Source organism: Malus domestica, chromosome 07 (genome assembly GCF_042453785.1).
Source record: "Malus domestica chromosome 07, GDT2T_hap1".
Lineage (NCBI taxonomy): Eukaryota > Viridiplantae > Streptophyta > Magnoliopsida > Rosales > Rosaceae > Malus > Malus domestica.
In genome coordinates, this window is record NC_091667.1 from 4,332,320 (window position 1) to 4,355,028 (window position 22,709).

The following is a 22,709-nucleotide window of genomic DNA, read 5'->3' on the forward strand; positions in this document are numbered from 1 at the left end:
TCTCACTTATAAGTGAGGAGAGATACCACTAAATCTTAGTACTGAGTGACTGTTGTTTATCTTTTTATTACATTGTGATAAATGTCATCTCTTATTTATAGTTCATCTTTTACTCAATTTTAAGATTAAATATTGTTCCCCTTTTTCCTACTCCTAGTTTGTATCTCAATTTTTCGTCCACCTCCATCACATGTTAACTGCGGTAACTAATGTTTGTTGTACGTACTATATATGAGCATATATACTAATATTGATTATAATTGTATGGAAGATGAAATTTCTTGGATCTATTTTCATGGATGATAGGTAGATTAATTTCTTTTTATTTTGTAGATACCTTTATCACAAGTTAAATGTATTTTATCAATCTATGGTATATGTATCATATATGATGACATATAAATTTCCTTTTAACTATTTTCCATGAAAGTGCCTTTTAACTATTTTCCATGAAAGTGGTTAGAATTTTTCATTTAAATATTCAAATTAAAAATTTGAGTAAAAATTGATAAATTAAGAAATTTAATTAAAGTTGAAAAGTAGAATTTTTTTTTATCTGGATCAAAGTACCCCTTTTTATTTCCTAATTCTCCAACACAAACTATTCCAAGATATTCCATTTTCTCCCTCATTTATAATCCAAATGGCTACCTTGTTGCACAATTAGAATGGATGTACTAGCTGTGAAGGTTGAAGATACCAATGCATCTCCAAGAACTCCAATGTCATTAGAGTCATCGTCATCCAGCAACGTTGTGCTGATGGCCTCTTGCATTTCTCCATGTCTTCTACCCACTATGAACATATCATATTCACCTTCCGTGGATTGTATTAGCGAGAGAATTTGTTCCCAACTCGTCACCCAATTCTCTACAAATTTTATGGAGGCATCATTCATTGACCTCAGCCTAAACTCATCCAAGAACAACTCGTCCAGTTTTTTTTCCCTCCCAATGCTTGCCAGTGCCTTCAGAAACCCATCAGTACGATCATCATTATCATTAGAGCACGCTTTTGCTTCATTTTCACTCATAATATTAAACGATATGACTGTTAGGTTAACCTTGGGATGTCCAGCCATCCGACCGACATACGCTAATGCCTCGCGGTCATCTACCCCTCCAAAGAAGAGCATGGAATAGCGGCATTGAGGGTAAGAGTAGTTGAATGCACCAAGGCCTCGATCCACAAGAACACCCACAGAGCACTGCGCATTTGCGATCAAGTTGTTGTTGAGCCTCCTTAGATGTGAGTTGTTTGGATCTGGTGTCACTCCTCCAACCAATATGGTGGATTTCTTGTGGAACGGGATGATGATTATGGCAACACGGTTCTCCTCGGCCAGGTTGCATATGTCCCGGTGCATCGTGGAGTATTGAGACACTGCCGTGAGTGTTTGCACAGTGACATTTTCTCTATGTTTGGCATATGTTTCAAAGCCACTTGAGGGGGACGACGAGTTGTAGGGAAAGTGTACATCATTGGTCTTACAAGCACCGTGCACTACCAACATCGCCGAAGCATGCCCGGTTAGTTCCACAAGGTGGACAGCAAGAACATGAAGAGGGGAGTTTTTGGTTGCATTAGAAGCCTCAAGGAGATTGATAATGCCTGACACATTGCGTGAGTTGTGAGCACATGCAAGGATTCGAAGCTCGTCGTTTGATCCTACGCTTGCTACGTTTCTCTGTTTGTATCGCACAAAAGGCCTGGCATTGGACTTGTATAGGAAGACTAAAAGCGGGCCAACTGCAAATGTCATTACCAAAATTGCCCACACCATTACTCCGAAGGTTTGTTTGTTCAACGCCTGGACGTGTACATATATATACAAATACCACATATTAAATAGTCATTCGTTCATAAATTATTCAAAAACAATACGTACGTGCGTGTTGTACTAAAAATCAATGTCATGTATGAATAATTTAGGGAATAATTTGAAGTAGGCAATACCTAAGTTACATCTCCAAAATAATTTTTCTTATTAACATTTCACAGGCAGCAATTTATGTTTTATTTAGCGCTACTTCACTTCTTAATTTAAAAAAAAATTAAAATTTAATAGTTAATTTAAAAAAAAAAAAAAAAAAAAAGATAAAGTGGACAGATGAATCAATAGTTTTATCTGCATAACGTAGCTAGTCACACATGCATACATGAGGTAATGCTTAAGAGACTAAATTTGAAGAAAAAATTTGCAAACTAAATGATATGTCACCAATAGAAATGAGGACGTTTATTAACGTTTAAGTAATAAACTAATCATCAACTTCCATGTCCTTTAGTTTCCAAAACTTTGTCTACAAATTTAGTCTCCCTAGCATTACCCAAAATCATATATTACCTTTACGTCCCGACCAGTGTTGAGTATGATAAGTGTAAATAAGCCCTTGGTGTTCATGAGCACTCCAAGAGCCAAACTATCCCGAAATGACATTTTGTTGAGTAAGCCGGCAACCAAAGTGCTCACAGTCTTAGCTGCAAAAGCTAATATGACAACCCCCCCTACGCGATATATATCCGTCCCAGTTTTTTTCTCCGATGGATAAATGGAACTGAGAATATCCACGTAGTTGAGTCTTCCCCCATTGATACAGAAGTAGAGAGGCATTAGAATCCCAGGCACAAAACTTCCCACCTTCTTTTTAAGATTGTTTGAAACCTCTCCTCTAGGCATGATAGCTCCAAACATAAAAGACCCTACGATGGAATGGGATCCACATGCATCGGTAATGTACCCACAAAGCACAACCCCAGCTAGAACAAAGCATTCAAATTGACTGTAGTCGCCATCCTCTTGTGCTCTTTCGCGAACTCGGTTAACAATCCATGACAGAAGAGGATGTACTACAAAAACGCATAGTCCTATAAAAAGCAAGGTAAGTCCCACCGCAACTGTCTGGAAGCTGTTGACTATGGCCATTACAAGCAGAAGAAGAAACCAGGAGCATAAGTCGGAGATAACAGAGGCAGATAACGCAAGTCCTCCGACATCAGAGTAGAGAAGTTTGAGGTCTGCGAGGATTCGGGCAAGGTCTGGGAAGTTAGTGGTGGCAAGAGCAACGCCCCAAAACCACGGGCCATCCTTAGTAGGAAGTTTTCCTCCATTGCCTTTTGTTTGTTCGGCAAAATCTTTGAGGAGTACATATCGACATAAGGCCCAGCCAACAAGGACGGAAAAGATAATGCCGGCGAGCGCAATGCTAATAGCCTTCTTCCCAGCTCGTAATATTGGTTTTAAATCAAGCTCTAAACCCACCAGGAACATGTGATAAACGAGGGCCAAGTTTCCCATGGTCTCGATAATCTTCACGGTACTATAAGGAAATACGGCTGGTACAACTTTACCCCAATTACTCGTACTCGTCGACATTCCACCCTGAAAATTTCGATTTGTAATGCACAATGCTAATAACAATTATTTTGCAATAAAAAAGAAGAAGCCCATGTATTATTGGATCTCCATGATAAAGTCATCATGCAAGCCTCCAAATAAAAACATATATAGGCGAGAAATGGCACTTCTTGACGTGCAAAATGAATTTTATTTCTAAACCTTATAACACAAATCGACCACTCTTTTATACACACCTCACTGTGTGGAGCCACGAACAATTGCTCTGTATACTAAGTATCATAATATAATTGGTTGAATATTTTTTTTTTTTTAGTTTCCAACCAACTATATTATTACAAGAATCAGTAACAACAATTATCCTCTTCAACTAAGTTAATAAAAACAATTTTGCTCTCCAACTAACATCAATACCACTTGCTAATATTTCCCTTGATTCATCTGTCCTTAAATTCATATAATGTTGATTGACTCAATCAAGTCCTAATATTAAAACTATTTTGATACATCATTTTTTTTTTTGGGATTTTGCAAGTATAAGTTGACTACAAGTTTTGAGAGTTAAATTTTATAAAGGGCTTATATGTCAAAGTCCCTTTTCCAAAAAAAAAAAAAAGTGTAAAAAGGATGCACTACTTGCAAGTTTTAATTTAATAATAACAACCGAGGTGAAGGAAAAAATAACAAGAGAGGAATCAGGAAGGATGTACTACTTACAAGAATCTCAGCAATAATCCGTGGTTGGTGCAAGGGTTTGAAGACAAGCATAAAAATACGAGTGCTGAAGACCGCGATGCTCAGTCTTATAACAAGAACTGAAAGAGCTGACATGAAGGGGTTCTGTGCTCGCCATAGTCCTGTTGGGGATATCGTTTTATTGAAGCATACCTCAATTAAATTTTTTGTGTTACTGGTTATTACAAAATCTTCCCCACCAATTGTCCCATTCAACTTAAAAGCCATTTAGTATTTACTTCTCTAATCCCTGTGGCCTTTACCTAAAGAGAAATTAAGGCCCCCATCTCAGAGAGAAACCGTGATATATATACAATACAAACTTTCTTGCAAGTCGCAATGGCTAGGGATGGAGGAAAGGGAAGGCTCCCAAAGAAAACTAAAGGTTGATAAAGTGGTTTATGGTGTACGTAATGCACGCTGTAAAATTGTTGGGCTATTTACGTAGTCATTTCTAGTATAGTTGTTTTTATTGGGTCGTTTTTTGTATAGTTGAACATCATTGGTCATCCTCGCTCCTCTCTTCTATACGGTTTTATTTCTCTTTTTTTTTCATTAATTATGTGTAACGAGATATTTGTTAGTCTTATTCAGTACAACGGCTTCATATACGTACCCAAGTGACCGAACTAACCATAAACAGTTTGATATATTGTTCTATTTTTTCAATTATACTACGAACACTTCCATTTAAGAGATGAAAAACATAACAGGCATCCAACTGAAAAAATGGTAAACAGATTTTTAATAATTGATTGATTTGTATTTTATATTAATTGTTAACTGCCAAAGGACCGTTACATGACTAACCCTGGCAAACTGATTGACTTATACTAAACATCGGGAGGAAGATAAGGCACGGAGGGATATATTGTTTGTTTGTACCATACTTGATCAATCCCGAAACTACTAAACACCGGTCAACGTTATACCATCAAGGACCCATAAGAGTTTCCCTCCAACCAGGAGGCCAATCACAGCACGACACGTGTCGACTTCAGAAGCCAATCATAACACGACACATGTCAACATCAGAAGCCAATCATAACACGACAAGTGTCAATGTCAAAACAAAGCTAGAAACTCTCTTCTATAAAAGGAGATCATTCTCCCACAATATTTCCGAATGTCATTTGTACTAAATCATTCACTTGTACTCACTAAAGGAGAGCTTGAACCTATGTACTTGTGTAAACCCTTCACAATTAATAAGAACTCCTCTACTCCGTGGACGTAGCCAATCTGGGTGAACCACATACATCTTGTGTTTGCTTCTCTGTCTCTATCCATTTACATACTTATCCACACTAGTGATCGGAGCAATCTAGCGAAGGTCACAAACTTAACATTTTCTGTTGTACCAAAGTCCTCATTGATTTTGTGCATCAACATTTGGTGCCGTCTGTGGGAACGACACTTATTCCCACTCTTTTCAGCTTTGTTAAGCTGGTTTCCACCATTCGTACACTCTCTTTTGACCAGACGTCCCTTTCCAACATGAGGAGCGAAGGAAGCCACAGCACACAGAATGACACCCTTTTTGCACCTAGTGCGAAGCAACGAAAAAAGGAACAAAAGAAGTTTGCTCTTCAGGTTAAAGTCGATGAGCTGAAGGCTCAGAACAACAAGATAGCGATGAAGAATGAGATCCTCCAAGAGCAGTATGAGAAGGTCTTCGAGATGCTCCATGAGGCTAGATATACTAAAACACACGAGCTCATCACCCCTGTGGAAGTCAACCATTAATTGGGTGCCCTCAACACGGAGGGTCATTTGCCCTCGACCTAGGTATTCCTGTTGAGGAGCGAGCTCGTCATCGAAATGGCGACCAATATAAGACTTCTCTCAACCCAACTACTTCAACCCGAAACAGGAGGAGTGGAGGAAGGCACCTCCTTACAGAAGAAGTGGAAGGATCGAAAGCCGTCTTTCATGACTGTCGAGACTTCCTAAAGCAACGTCGAGACAATCTCATCCATGTAAGATCGAAGATCAATGACCCAAGGGTCTCTGAAAGACTCGGTCCCCTCCCATGTCCCAGACCGGCTACCAATTTGGGGAAGGGACAACAAGTTCTAGAGAAACACGAAGGTATAGGGGACTCAGAAATCTTCCAACAGACATACCTTGGAAGTCAGTGCGATGAGTCCAGGGAAAAATCACATGCTCTTGATCAAGCCTTCCTACTTCCAAGAGGAGATGAAGATTTACGAAAGAAAGCTCCAGTGGTACATGACTCCACTCAGGACCTTCTTGTCCTACAGCTCTTTAAGGAAGTAAACAAGTTAAAGGTCGAACGACAAGCTGAGATACCTGATTGGAACCAACCTAGGCCTGGCCCTCTTACAAGGAAGATCCTCGACACCCATCTCCAAGCAAAGACAAAACACAAGCTTGGCTTGCAACTCTATACTGGAAAGGAAGACCCGATTAAACACCTTAACTTCTTTAAGTCCACCATGGCATACCGAATGCACACCGACAAAGAGCGATATCTTCTCTTCCCCTCCACCCTCTCTGGCGGAGCTCTAAACTGGTATTGTTGTCTTCCACCTGAGACGGTAGACTCATTTGAGGAATTGAGGAAACTGTTTGTTTCTCAACACATTTTCCAGACCGATCGCTTGCACTCTGCGGATGACTTGTACATTATTCGACAGAAGCCAGACAAGTCATTATGTATGTATGTTGGCCGCTTCAGCCATGAGTATTCCCGTTGTGCCAAGGCAGACGACAAAACTGCCCTCAAAGCCATCACGGCAGGCCTACGTGACTATTTCTTCAAGTACATGATCAATGCCAACACTTGGAAGACTTACTCTGAGGTGATGGCACAAGCTTACAACCATGCCTCCACTGAGGCAAGGACATATCAAGGGAAACCCCCACAGCCACCCCTTATCAGCAAGTAGGGAATGAAAGACAAATCCAACCAAATGAGAAGACATCGACCTTCCAAACGATAGCGATGCCTCCTCCCGCCTTACTTAATACTTCGCCAAGTCAACAGACATATCAATCTCAGGGCAAAAGGAAAGACTTCCATCCTCACCAGTCTCATTTTAGTAAAAGGAGTAAGGGACACTATCATGATAACCAAGGGTATCGCCACGATAATGCCCGCCCCCAAACAATCAACACAGTGGGCCAAGAACGTGTCAGGACAGGCCCTACCCCGAGGTATGAGACATACACGCCTTTGAACGCCACATGCATGGCCATTTACCCCAGCATAGCACACCTGATACCGAAGCCAATGCCAAGGCAGTCGGGTTACAAGCCCACGAAGAACACAGGCACGTTTTGCTGCTACCACGAACATAACGGCCATGACGGCAAGAAGTGTATCACCTTTCATGATCATATTGAAGCTTTGGCGCTTGAACGAAAAATTGATCGATTCCTCATTCACCCTTCAAGAGATAACCGTAACCAACACCAAGTGAATGTGATATATTCCATAAGCGGCGGCACACCTATATCTGAATCTTCCATTATGGCCATGAAAAACAGCGAACGAGCTTTAAGGCCTGGCCACTAAGTGTTTCACGTGGAAGACATCAGAGGGGCAAGTATCAAAAGCCTAACTGGGATCCAATATGTTTCTACCATGAGGAAGAAAGATGTATCATCTACCCTCACAACGACCCACTGATCGTACAGGCTCACATAGCCAACTTTGAAGTAAGACGAATCCTGGTAGACACAGAGGATTCAGTCAATATCATGTTTGTTGAAGCTTTCAGGGCACTTAATGTAGCTGAACACTTGCTCGATCGCTCGATTTCTCCTCTAATAAGCTTCTTCGGTGATATCGTGCAACCTATAAGAAGCATACACTTACCTTTCACCATTGGTACAGGCCCTTACATAGCTACCATTACCACTAACTTCCTAGTAGTTGATTGCCCAACGGCATATAATGTCATCTTTGGACGCACAGGCATCAATGATCTCAAGGCCATGGTATCTACACATATGTTGTTGATGAAATTTCCAACCCCCTATGACAATGGTTACATCAGAGGAGATCAACTTAGTGCATGATCATGTTACAACACTTTGGTCAAGCAACAACACCTGTCTGTGCCCAAGGAAACCTTTTCTATACATGACCAAGTCATAAAGACCAGCCCGGACGAAGCCAACTTGGATCTTCACAGTGGCAACAGTCAACCCGACGATCCTCGAGATGACTCTTTCACCCATCAAGTACAACCCACTGAAGAGCTGGAGAAGGTTTCTATATCAAAAGATTATCCATATCGCATGGTGAAGATTGGCACTATCTTGTCACCACCCATTCGGTTGGCATTAATCTCTTTTTTGCAAGAGAACATTGAGGTCTTCGCCTGGTCATACGAGGACATGCCAGGCATCTCTCCCGATATCATATGTCATCGCTTGAGTATTGACCCCAAGACCAAGCCGGTGAGACAAAAGCGAAGATCTTATGACCCTGAAGGATACGAAGCAATGAAGGCAGAAGTTGAAAAACTCAAAAGCGTGAACTCCTAACATTCATAAATAATAAAAAACCTTCAAGCTTCACAACTCAACTAGGGGAGCACTTATGCCCAACAAAAGTTATAGTCACCATCAAGTCTTATTGCAAGCCAACAACAACTTCAGTGCATGGCATACAAAGATCAAGCTATTCAGCCATCTTGCATCTGCTTCAGACATTTCTCCTCTGTAACAATGCAAACACTGGAACTCGTAGAAATCTTCACACACTCTTGATCAAGACAGTGTGAAGCAAAACTAATTTATGGTGCCAACAAGAGCTTCATCAAAGAAGTTCAACCAAAATTCTCAAAAGCTTCACACACTCTTGATCAAGACAATGTGAAGCAAAACCAATTTATGGTGCCAACAAGAGCTTCATCAATGGATGGCAACCACAATTCTCAAAAGCTTCACGCACTCTTGATCAAGACAGTGTGAAGCAAAACTAATTTATGGTGTCAACAAAAGCTTCATCAATAAAGGGCAACTACAACTCATAGAAAGCTACACACACTCTTGATCAAGACTGTTCGAAGGAAATTCAATTTATATGGTTCATCCAAACCTTGAACTACTACAAGGTGTGGCTTGCATCACAATCTCTTGCTCAACAATGTGGAAGTAAAATTTGTATATATTGTTTCTCCCACATTTTCAAATTTCTAGTTTTCCAAAAAAAAGAAAAAAAAAGGAAATTCAACAAAGCTTCATCAATGGAGGACAACTACAAATTCTCAAAAGTTTCAGACTATCTTGATCAAGTAGTGTGAAGCAAAATCAATTCATGGTATCCAACAAAGTTTCACCACAAAAGCATCATCAATGGAGGACAACTACAAATTCTCAAAAGCTTCACACTATCTTGATCAAGATAGTGTGATCAATTCATGGTACCCAACAAAAGCTTCAACTCCAACGCTTCACCTACAAAGCTTCAACTCCAAAGCTTCACATACAAAGCTTCAACACAAAAGCTTCACTTACAAAGCTTCAACTCCAAAGCTTCACCTACAAAGCTTCAACACAAAAGCTTCACCCATAATACCTTCACCCACAATAGCTTCACCCATAAAAGCTTCACCAACAAAAGCTTCACCCACAAAAGCTTCACCCACCACAAAAGCTTCACCTACAAAAGCTTTACCCATAAAAGCTTCACTAACAAAAGCTTCACCCACAAAAGCTTCACCCATAAAAGCTTAACCAACAAAAGCTTCACCCACCACAAAAGCTTCACCCACAAAAGCTTTACCTACAAAAGCTTTACCTACAAAGCTTCAACACAAAAGTTTCACCTACAAAAGCTTCACACTATCTTGATCAATATAGTGTGAAGCAAATTCAATTCATGGTACCCAACAAAGCTTCAACCACAAAGCTTAACCTATAAAGCTTCAACACCAAAGTTTCACCTACAGAGCTTAAATATATATATATATATATATATATATTTGGAAATTCGAAAAAGAAAAAAGAAAAAAGAAAAAAAAATTGCCTAGGCCTCCTTTTCTTTGGGCATAACAACTTTCATAACATATATATATTAATGAGGAGTTTTAGGCTACCACTTAGAAAGGAAATGCCTCATTCGTCAACTCCCTCGACCGGAGACTTTGGGGACTCCTACCATATGCTACTGCACCTTGATACTTGGAAGTCTCACGACCACTCAGTGACTTGGATTTTTCAAGTCTCCAACCGAGAAGTTTTTCTCACTCGGAAAATTAAGGGAGCACTACCTCAACATACATGCTTCACTCATAAAGCTTCAACATACAAGCTTCAACAAAAGAAAATATTCAAAGAACTTAGTGAAAAATGCCTTGGTGTATTTAACACAATACGTTGAAATGAAGCAAAGCTTATTTATTGATATCTTCGATAAGTTACAAATATGTACATATACATGAGTCAAAATAAACAAACAAAAGGGAGCTTTCACAAAGGTTGCTCAGGAGAAGTCTCAGCAGTCGGCAGAGCCCCAAAAAGAGGAGGCACCGAAAGGTGATTATTCGGAGCCTCAGTACTAGGCAGAACCCCAGAAGGAAGAGGCACCGAAAGTTGATCATTTGGAGCTTCATTACGCGGTACAGCCCTAGAAGACGAAGGCAATAAATGCCTTTGGAACAAACCCACAAACCTCTGATGATCAAGTAAAATCTGACCATCAGATTCCTGCAGCTGGTCGAGCTTCCTCTTCATGTTTGTAGCATAGTCATATGCGAGCATGTGTAACTGTTTATTCTCATGCTTGAGCCCTCTGATCTCCTGTTTGAGACTTATCACTTCAACCGCCAATGATTCAACTTGGCGGGTTCGAGAAAATAGGCGTTACGCCATATTAGACACAGAACCTACACACTGAACACTGAGAGCCAGATAATCCTTAACAGCCAACTCATCAGACCGTTTGGAAAATAGTCCATTATCTTTGGGAGTGAAAAGGTTCTTGGCCACCATCGTAGCGGTCATATCATTCTTCGTCATAGAGTTTCCAACGGTAAGAAGACCAATATGGGATAAGAAGGATGGGCGTTATATCTTGTCTTGAGAAAGCATGTCTACCTCTTCACCAAAGTTCAAGTCAAAACGACGGTCGGATGGGCCAGACATTCTCAGAAATGATGAAGGAGAAATGAGGTGCAATAAATCTCTGAAGTACAAAAATAAGGGGAAAATTCTTGTAAACAATAACTCTCTAAACGTACTTCTTACGCATAATTGGTGCCCCTATAAAAGAAAGGGTAACAAGGCTGTTGGTTCAAAAATCGAAGAGACACCACTCTCCGGATTTCGAGAAGCAGATTTTCCTGAGTAAAATATGTCGACAATCCCAACACGCAACATCAGCTCATCGGGTACCACGGATAACTTTGCCAAAGATCTCTGACAAAGTTTAGACACATAAATTTTGAAGGTCCAGTTACCCTACTATTACCCACAAGGGTAAATGAATAGCACTACTGCTTGATAACTGGAAAGTCCCTATGTGTGTCAACCTCCGTGCTCCGTGGCAAGGCAGATTGGAAAAAATGCCCAACCTATACTCACATCGAGAAAACACTCCCAATAGGATTACTTTCTCAAAAATCGAAAAGGCACCACACCCTGAATCTCGAGAGCCAGACTCTCACCAAGATTGCTTTCTCAAAAATTGAAGAGGCACCGTGATAGGAGCATATTTATGTGACTTAGTTAGCTTGTTTCTTGGCATTTATGTTGTTAATTCGTAGTTATTTTAGTATTTTAAGCTATTTTCGTGTGTTTGTAGGTCCAAAGGGTTAATGTGGGAAAGAAGTGCATTTTGGAGCATTTTTGGGCATGGAATGGATAACATATGCTTGGAGCAAAAGGAATGGACGAAATTTGAAGTTTGTGCATCATTCTCTCCCTATAAATAACCATTTTAGCACACTCATTTCACCCAACACATCCACTCATTACAACCATCCAACACATTCACCTACCACTACATCCACTCATTTCACCCAACACATCCATTCCCTACCACTACATCCACTCATTTCACCCAACACAACTACTCATTACAACCACCCAACACATTCACCTACCACTACATCCACTCATTTCACTCAACACATCCACTCATTTCACCTAACACTACATCCACTCATTTCACCCAACACATCCACTCATTTCAACCACCCAACACATTCACCTACCACTACATCCACTCATTACCACCACCCACTACATCATCTCCCTAGCCTATAAATATATCCATCCAAAGACATATTTGGGGGGACAGTTTAGGGAGAAGGGAGGAAGACACATTCTGCCGCAAGGCAGAGTCTTTTCTTCTTAACCATTCTACACATTCCCACAACAAAAACACAATTCCATGCACCTTCATTTCCCTTTCCTTGTCGTGACCTCCATCCAACCTAAACACATTCAACCATTCCCTTCCATATATCCATATGCATCCATCAAACCATACCTTGTGCCACAACAAAGAGAAGAAGGACAACCCTTGGACGTGTTTGCCATTCAAGTTGGATTGTTGGAGCGTTTTTAGGTGTTTTCATTCTTTTTTTTCGATGTCTAAATTTGTTTATCTTTACTTTGTGAGTATGAGGAACTAAACCCCCCTTAGCTAGGGGGGAATTCGAAACCATATTCATGCTTGCAATATGATTTGATTACTTTCAGTTGTGATTCATAAGTTGTGAATTCAATCTACTTATCCATTTGAATTAAAACTAATTTATGTGTGTTGGTTGAGAGTGCACACTTAATTTTCATGCATAAATCTGATGCTACAATATAAGGGAGTTTCACCTAATCGTTATGAACTTATATTCACAAGTAGTGAAGGTTGCTCGTCACAACCGTGTTAAATAAATTCTTGGCATAAGTTTCATGAAATTCATAGTTACAAGTGTTTCGTCAATGCTTATGATTTTCATAGAACTTAATGATTCTTGCTTATATCTCTATTATGCAATTCATGTAGGGAACCTGTGGGGAATGCTTTGGGTTGTTGTATGCAATCATCCAATTCAATGAAATTAGGAAAATCTGAGGGTTAATTAGTGCAATTCACAATTAATCTGGGGCGTTGAAAATTCGTAGTTTATTAAAAAGCAACTGGAAATTGTTTTGTTTGCAAGTGTGTCATGTGTGGAGAAGAACCTCCTAGCTAGCCTTCCATCCATTCAATTTACTCAAATTCGTGCAGATTTTATTAGTTCTTTAATTTACTTGTTTTGTTTTCAAATTCATCAAAACCAAAACCCCATTTACCTTGTTGAGTCATATTAGTTAGAAACTGATTTAGTTTGTGCTTTTAAGTATTTCAAACCAAGTTGAAACCAAATTTCGTCCAAAAGTGTGTTTAGAGTCCAAATCTGCCCAGTTTGTGTTTTTAAGCAGATTTGAGTGTTTTTAGCTTGTTTTGAGTTCTTTGAGTTTGTTTTGAATTCTTTGAGTCTAGTTTAGTGTTTTTAACTTTGTTTATATGTTTTTAAGTCAGTTTAGAGGTTATTAGCAAACCCTCTTAATCACCGGTCCAGAACGATTCCTACTTACATTATTTACTACAATTGATACAAGAGTGTTTAATTTGTGTGTTAAGTAAAAATTCGCATCATATTGCTATCCAAATCTCGAGAGCCAGACTCCCACCAAGGTTACTTTCTCAAAAATCGAAGAGGCACCGTTATCCGAATCTCGAGTGCCAGACTCCTACCAGGATCACTTTCTCAAAAATCAAAGAGGCACCACTCTCTAAACCTCAAGAGCCAGATCCCCAATAGGATTGCTTCTTCAAAAATCGAAGAGGCAATGCTCTCCGAATCTTGAGAGCTAGATCCCCAACAGTATTGTTTGTTCGAAAACCGAAGAGGCACCGCTCTCCGAACTTTGAGAGCCAGATTTCCTTGGATAAAGCTTGTCTGCAATCTTCACACGCAACATCAGTTTTCCAGATACCACAGACCACTTTTTCAAAGTGCTCTGACAAAGCTAAAACAAGTGAATCTTGCAGCTCCCACTACATTGCTATGATTGAGAAGGGTAAAGGAACAGTGTTACCACTCGCTGTTGGGACAATTCTTATATATATCGACCTTCATCCTCAACAACCAGGCAAACCTGCAAATAAAAAAAATGCTCAACTTTTCTTCACGTCTGAGAGGGCACTCTCAGCAGATTCTCTCGAAATACTCAGCTTCTTTCCCCCCCCCCCCCCCCGATAATACCTTTGCAAACAAGCCATACCAGAGTAAGAGTATCTTATATCATCAGGGTTAAAAGTAAGAGTATCTCATATCATGTTTTTCCCCTATCTTTTCCTTTGGCCTTGTTCTTACCTACAAAACAATGAGAAAAAAAGCAATTAGTCAACACTTGGAATCAAGCTTCCAGTCAGGAACTGACTACCTGGAACTTCTTGCCTGATTACTTATCTGGCATTACTCTCGAGTACTCATCTTCAACATCTTATGCTTCCAGAAAAGATACCACATCTGCCTGAGGAACAAATAGGGCAAGTGAGAAGGATACAAGGAAGCATGTGGAGACAAGCGCAACAGAACACGTGTCGATTCAACTATTACTTTGTCAACAGCAAAAGTATCCCATATCATCAAGGTCGAGCGCACTCTTGATTTGATGGATTTGTTTTGACCCTTAAATTCTTGAGTCGGCTTTATACTCTGGAGGAAATCAGAAAACCCTCTAGTCCAGTTCAAGAATAAGCATGTGGAAAGTTACTTCTTCAAAAACAAAAGTATCTCATATTATCTCTTCTCCTTTTTCTTTTTTTGTCATTCCTGCTGCCTGCAAGATAGGGAGAATGAGAACAATCAGCCAGAACTCGAAATCAAACTTCTGATCTGGGACTAATTGCTGGGAGCTCTGATTGCTTACCTTATATGTCACCTCTTTTGGCAGATCTCCTAGCTCGGCAACTTGGGGGACTCCTACTACATGGTTTGTATTGCGCTTGACCAAGCCTGAAACTACAAGTAAGCTTCAAGTGAAATTGATACATTACCTTGTGCATCTCTACCGGTTAAAGATACCACCACTGGGTAGAGGAAAAATACTTCCATAGAAGATGCCACATCTACCTATAAGACAGATAAGGCAAGTGAAAACGATACCACATTTTAGTACTAAGAAGTTTCGTAATTACTCAGTGGCTTGGATCTTGCAAGTCTCCAACTGATGAGCTTCCCTCACTCAGGAACCTAGGGAAGCACTGTTTGTACCATACTTGACCAATCCTGAAACTACTTAGCACTGGTCAACGTTATACCGTCAAGGACCTAGAAGAGTTTCCCTCTAACCAGGAGGCCAATCACAGCGCGACACGTGTCGACATCAGAAGCCAATCATAGCGCGACACATGTCAACATCAGAAGCCAATCACAACACGACACGTGTCAATGTCAAAACAAAGCTAGAAACTCTCTTCTATAAAAGGAAATCATTCTCCCATAATATTTTCGAATATCATTTGTACTAAATCATTCACTTGTACTCACTAAAAGAGAGCTTGAACCTATGTACTTGTGTAAACCCTTCACAATTAATGAGAACTCCTCTACTCCGTGGACGTAGCCAATCTGGGTGAACCACGTACATCTTGTGTTTGCTTCCCTGTCTCTATCCATTTACATACTTATCCACGCTAGTGACCGGAGCAATATAGCGAAGGTCACAAACTTAACATTTTCTGTTGTACCAAAGTCCCAACTAATTTTGTGCATCAACATTGTTTATGTCAACAACAACCAGTGAGGGCTAACGAGTGCGAAGCAAGGCATGGCAAAGACAGCGAGGCCTAACATGCAATGTGAAGTGTCATAGTTAATGGAGGCAGCACATGACAGAGAAGTGTGCCTTGAGCGACATGCCAAGCATGCAACAAGAATGTCATAAGCGTTTGCGCGACATGGTCAAAGCCTAATGCGGGAGTGTGTAGTGCCTCAAAACCGCTCATGGAACAATACCAAGCTCTATTAGCAACATGATGTAATAATGTCAAAACTCGAATAACACTCCTAATAGAACGTAAGACAAGTGGAAAGATAATCTATTGAAATCAATAAGGAACTGAAATTCAAGCTTAACAACATCATAGTTACTGTCCGAAAAGCATTTCCAAATACAAAATGCACTTTCATTATCACCACTGCCATGTCTTATGGCACACCAACTCCTCAACACTATATCACATGTAATGCATTTATAGCTGGTTTATATTTACCCCAATTACTCGTACTTGTTGTCATTCCAGCCAGAAAATTCATATTAGTAAGCGATCGAGATATATCACTTCAAGACGTACAAAATGATTTTTTTTTTTTTTTTTTTGTAAATTTAATAACAGCTCCTTAAAATAATTTCAAACACAGAATACCACTATGTAATTTATAAGGCACAAATCAACCTCTCTTTTATACACACTTCACTATGTGATTTCATGATATGAATCTCCTTCAAATATTCTCCATGTTAAAAAAAAAAAATCAGCTAAATTAAAGTAGCTTAGCATAATGCTCTTGATTAAAACGCGTGATTATTATGAAATTACTCATGAATTAATAGTTACACTTGAATATCCTCTGTCCATTGAAAACCCACCAGGTACACTCAAGTATGCAAATGGCAGCAAGCGATGGAAGAGGAATATGATGCACTTCTTCATAATCAACTATGGACTCTCGTTAAACGCTAGGCCGACAGCTCCAGTAAGCTCAACAAGGCTTGTCTTGTCGCCAAGGAGTTCAATCAACAAGCTGAGCTTGAATATGACGATACCTTTAGTCTCATTGTTAAACCGGGTTCTATTTATTAAGGCTAATATTGTAAAAGATAAAACTTAGAAGATACTTTTCTTATATGGCTAGTTTTCATGAGCTGTAGATTAGTTAGGGGAGATGTCATTTTTCATAAGTTTATTGGTTGTATATATAACCATCTATTGTAATCTTATTGATTAAAAAAGAAATACAATCATAAGTTTTCTATCATGGTATCTCTCACCATCTGTCTCACGACTCTCTCTCGATCTTTTCCCTAAACTACTTTCGCACCGCCTCTTTCTTTCCCAAATTGTAACCCTAATCGTCATCAATGGCAGCGTTTGCATCTCCTTCCTCTGATAATGTCTCTCTTTCTCCTCCTTCTCCAGCCGTTTCTTCATCACCTTCTTCCATTACCATCCAGAATATTGGTTCAATGGTGCCGATTAAGCTCACTACCACCAACTATCTCACCTGGAATGCGCTATTTGCTTCGATCTTCCGGTGCTATAATCTCACCGGCATTGTCAATGGATCTCAGGTGGCTCCGCCGAAGTATCTCTGCAATTCCTCTGGAAATCGTACTTTTACCTTGAATCCTGATTTTGTTTCTTGGTATGAAAATGATCAGAATATCCTAATCTAGATAAATTCGACTCTTTCTGATTCATTGATTCCTTATACTATTGATGTCAATTCTTCTCGCGAGCTCTGGTCTAAACTTGATGTGAAGGATTTATTTTGAAAAACATGTTCATTTGAGCAACATCATATAGCATGCAATTAACAATTAAAGGCGGAATCATGCTTGTATGCACTCAAAAACAAAACATTACCATGAAATTCAAAGCCTAGTAGATTGGTGAACCAATAATCAACTCAAAACAAAGTAAGTTGAAATTATTACCTTTGTAGATTCCTCTTTGCATAAGCAAAGGCTAATCACCCAAAGAGATAGGGCCTTCATTCCTTGCTTCTTAGATCCATGGATTTGGATGGAAAATTAGGTTTCTCCAAGTTCCCAAAATAGGGAACCTCTAAGTCTCTTCACCAAGGTTTGATTGTAGAAGAAATGAGTGACCTTGGAGTAGTAGGATTGCTAGATGTACCCTCCAAGGTGTTGGCCTCTTTAGAGAGAAAATGGAGAGACAATTCTCACCAATTTTCCCCCAAAATAAACCCTTAATCACATAATGAATATTTGGCTATAAAGTCCTTTATATAGTCCCTTCAAATAAGTGACCTAAAAAACCAAAACCCTAATTCATCATACATGGCCGGCCTACCTTGGGATTTTTGGGCTTTTGGGCCTTTGTGAATCTTTATTCATTAAGTTGTCATACAACTTAAGTCAATGGGCTTGACGTTCGAAGCCCATTGGGCCTTAAGGTCCAAAACTATCCCGAGGTCTTTAACGAACTTATTCGTTTGATTAATTAACATATTAATTAATCCTTGCCATAAATAAATGATTAAACCATTTAATCATTCTTACTCATCTCCGTTTAATCTTCAATCTCCACCTTTTATGGTGTGCGATCCATTAGGTTCCTTTTAGCGAGGTAGTGGGCGATTAAAACCATTTTACATCGATTGTGAATTGAAACTATTTTCAATTCTCCCTTTAGTGATTACACACGTTTAGGGCTTCCACAAACCATGAGTGACACCTAGCAGCATATCATGGTTACCCAAGCTAATCAGAAGAGGATAGAGAACCTATTCAGTTCGGGATTACAAATGCAATACGGTCTTTCTCTAATCTAATACTCTTGACCACATTGTTTGGTATGATAGTTTATTTACTCATGTCTACTATCCAATGTGAATCGTTTGCTTATATGATTTCCTTGAATGTGATTTGGAACGCATTCCCTAATCTCATTCATACTCTGGCCAGAGATTCCAAATCATATCATAGAGTATTCTCCCTCAACTGTTTGAAGGTTAGAGATCCCTTGTTGCGCATTCACTTGTCTCCATAGCTAAGTGGCTTAACCCCAACGATGCCGTGGACACCCCGAGGGGGTGACTTTGACATAATCAAAGATCAATGACTTAACCACAAGACAACTGTGATGCCTCAGGTCAAAGGACTGCTTTGCATTATCCCAACCATGAGTTCTTATGTGACATGGAATATGAGAACTCTTCGTTGATCACGTTCAGTGTACTCATTCTCTATTGAGCACCTACATACTTGTCTTGATGTCACACATACCAATGACTCGAGACTAATCACTCTCCCTGAGAGAAGACATAGTACGTACCGATCTTTACGGACTGTCAATGCCCAATTGACAATCCTATGATCAGGAACATTTAGGATGTGTCTACGAAAGAATGGTCTCATGAATCTAACTTCATTAGATTACATTCTCCCAATCACATATTCCTTGGACTTTATCGTTTAAGCATATAACATTTATATGAGACGGCTCAAACAATAATCTTTGCCCTTTATATGTAAAACTAGATTAGTTTAACATGTGAAATGTCCGTAAAGTATCATCATATGATTGGCTTTAGGGCACATTTCCAACACTTGAATCAAGACTTGCGACGGTGTCGCACTCTCACATTCATGAGCTCCGATCTCGACTTCGCACCATTACCAAAGGCGAGTCCTCCGCCACCTTGTTTCTTCAACGGATTGAAGATATTGCTGACGCTTTGGCCAGCGCTGGTGCTTCGGTTGATGATTCTGAGTTAATCTCTATCACACTTCATGGTTTACCTCATGAATTTGACTCATTTGTTGATGTTGTTCAATTCCGAGTCGGTTCTACAACTCTTGATGAATTACACGGTCTTTTGTTGAGCAAAGAAATTCAGATAAAAAATCGGAAGAAATTTTCCTCTGCACCAATCTAAGCCTTCAATACTTATACTGGTATTTTGCCTACACCTACTGATCCTCCTAATTCTCAGGCTTACATTGCTCAGAGTTCCTCCAATTTTTCTTCCAATCAAGGTCGTGGCTCGCATCTCCAAAATTCGCAGAATCGAGGAAATTTCAGGGGTTACAATCCACGTAATCACTACACCAGGCCTAATAATCAGCAGTATTCTCAGAATCGTGGCTTCATATTCAACAACAACTCAAATTCCTTTACTTATGGCAGAAGACTGACTTGTCAAATTTGCAAGCAATTTGACCATGAAGCTATGGAGTGTTCTCAGCACCTCAACCCTAATTTTGGTGCTCCATCCCAATCTGCTTTCTGTGCTACTACCTCTCAATCTCAACACACCTGGTTGCTTGACTCTGGAGCTTCTTCTCACATGACAAACTCCTATGCAAAACTGCAAAATCCTGAATCCTACTCTGGTCTTGAACAGGTCTACATTGGCGATGGCAAAGGTTTGCCTAATCTTCATCTTGGCTCTTCTCGTGTCTCTACTAATACTCACTGCTTTGATCTTAAGAATGTTTTACATGTTCTTGCATTAAAGCAGGATTTACTTTCTGCCAACAAATTCATTCTTGATAATCAATGCTCAGTTCATCTGTATCCTTTCCACTTTCTTGTGAAGGACCTTTCTTCGGAGAATGTGCTTTTTAACGGACCTGTACACGATGGATTCTATCCCTTTCTTACTACAATTTCTTCTGCTGGTACTCAACATGCTTTTGCAGCAACATCCAAGGCATCTCAGGATATATGGCATCAAAGATTAGGCCATCCTTCATCTAGAATAATGAATAAGATTGCTTCAACTTCTTGTATTTCTTTCACTGATAGTTCCTATCAGTCTTTGTGTTCCAGTTGTGTGATAGGAAAATGTTCAAAATTACCATTTCCTTCTGTTTCTTATTCATCAAGCAAGCCTTTGGAGCTTTTACATACTGATATATGGGGACCATCACCAGTTAGTTATGTTCAAGGTTTCCGATACTATATCATTTTTGTTGATGATTTCTCCAAATATTGTTGGTTCTTTCCACTTAAATACAAGTATGAAGCTTTCATTGTGTTTACTCAATTCAAATTTATGGTTGAGAATCTTCTGTGCATTAAGATTGTGACTCTGCGATCCGATTCTGGTGGGGAATTTACTAGTACTCAATTCTCCAGTTTCTTGAAAACACATGGTATCATACATCAATTTACCTGTCCCCACACCCCAGAACAGAATGGTTGTGCTAAAAGGAAGCACAGGCACATCGTTGAGACCGCAAGAACCCTTCTTGCTGCCTCTAAAGTTCCCCATGAATTTTGGATTGATACCTTTGCTACAGCTATATATTTGATTAATCAGCTTCCCACTGCCTTAAAGTGTTCTCCCTAGGAATCTCTATTTCCTAAATCTCCAGATTATCATACACTCAAAATATTTGGTTGCAAGTGCTTTCCCTGGTTAAAACCTTATGTTCACTCGAAACTTGATCCAAAAAGTTAGCCTTGTGTAATTTTTGGGTACAGTTTGCAACATAAAGGTTACAAGTGTCTCGATGTTGTTACTATAAGGATTTATGTCTCCCGTCATGTGCTTTTTTATGAACTCCACTTTCCTTTTCATCACATTCCCAACTCTCCTTCTCTGTCTCTCCGTCTAAGTACCTGTCCCAATCCCATTCCCACATCTTTAACCTTTACCAATCCTATTCCCCCATCTCTGTCTTAGTCCCTTTCTTCCTCTTCTTCTAATCCTAATCATGCACCCCATCCTTCCCCACCCTCTTCCCCTTCTTTGCCACCTCAAGTTCCTCACCATTCTTCACCTCCGGTTAATAATCACCTTATGCAAACCCGCTCTAAATCTGGGATTCACAAGCCTAAAGCCTACATAGCCACCAAACATCCCATTCCCTCTTCTTTATCCCTAGACTATATTCCACATACCTACTTACAAGCCTCCAAACACTCTCATTGGCGACAGGATATGCAGGAAGAGTACAGTGCCTTGCTCAACACTGGACTTGGTCTCTTATTCCATCCCAGCCCTCTCAAAACTTAGTAGGTTGCAAATGGGTTTTCCGCATCAAGAGGAACCCAGATGGTACTATTGCACGGTACAAAGGTCGGCTTGTTGCAAAAGGGTTTCATCAACAACAAAGTCTGGACTATACAGAGACCTTCACTAGTTTTGCAAAACCTGTCACTATTCGGTTACTTCTTACTATGGAAGCTCAATTCGATTGGTTTCTCAATTAATTGGATGTCAGCAATGCTTTTTTGCATGGGAACCTCTCTGAATCTGTGTTTATGGTTCAGCCATCAGGTTTTGAAGATCATACAAAGCCAACTCATGTTTGTCGACTGCAAAAATCCTTGTATGGGCTCAAACAAGCCCTTCGGGCATGGTATGAGAAACTTTATTCTGCTCTTTCCTCTCTTGGTTTCCATGGTTCGCAGAATGATCATTCTCTTTTTGTTAAAAATGATCCTACCTTGGTATTCATTCTTCTATATGTTGATGATATCCTTGTTACCGGTCCTGATGCTCAAGCTTGTCAAGTTACAATTTCTCAGCTCAGTGCTTTGTTTCCTATTAAGGATTTGGGCCCTCTTCACTATTTTCTTGGCATTGAAGTAAAACGATCATCCTCTAGTATTTTTATTTCTCAGACAAAATACATTTTAGATCTGCTTCAGAAATCCAAAATGTATGGTGCCAAACCTTGTGCAACTCCCCTCAGCACTTCTTCTCTAGATCATGAGTCTCCCTTATTATCTGATCCCACAGAATATCGATCTCTTGTTGGTGGGTTGCAATACCTCACTTGGTCTCAGCCTGACCTTTCCTTTGCAGTCAACTTGGTGTGTCAGTTCATGCATCAACAAAGGGAATCACATCTTCAAACTATCAAGAGAATTCTTAAGTAC

At 39.8% G+C, this 22,709-nt stretch overlaps 1 protein-coding gene across 1 annotated transcript; it reads right to left on the bottom strand.

Moving 5' to 3' along the window:
* Nucleotides 1–612: 612 nt before the first annotated feature.
* Nucleotides 613–16,272, bottom strand: LOC108171683 (cation/H(+) antiporter 15-like). The gene is made up of 5 exons (XM_017328143.3): nucleotides 16,219–16,272; nucleotides 15,123–15,198; nucleotides 14,996–15,081; nucleotides 2,348–3,382; nucleotides 613–1,810 (listed from the first exon to the last, which is right to left on the bottom strand). Exons 1-5 carry the CDS (start codon nucleotides 16,270–16,272, stop codon nucleotides 629–631), a joined length of 2,433 nt encoding a protein of 810 aa, XP_017183632.3. The 3' UTR covers nucleotides 613–628.
* Between the last annotated feature and the right edge of the window lie 6,437 nt (nucleotides 16,273–22,709).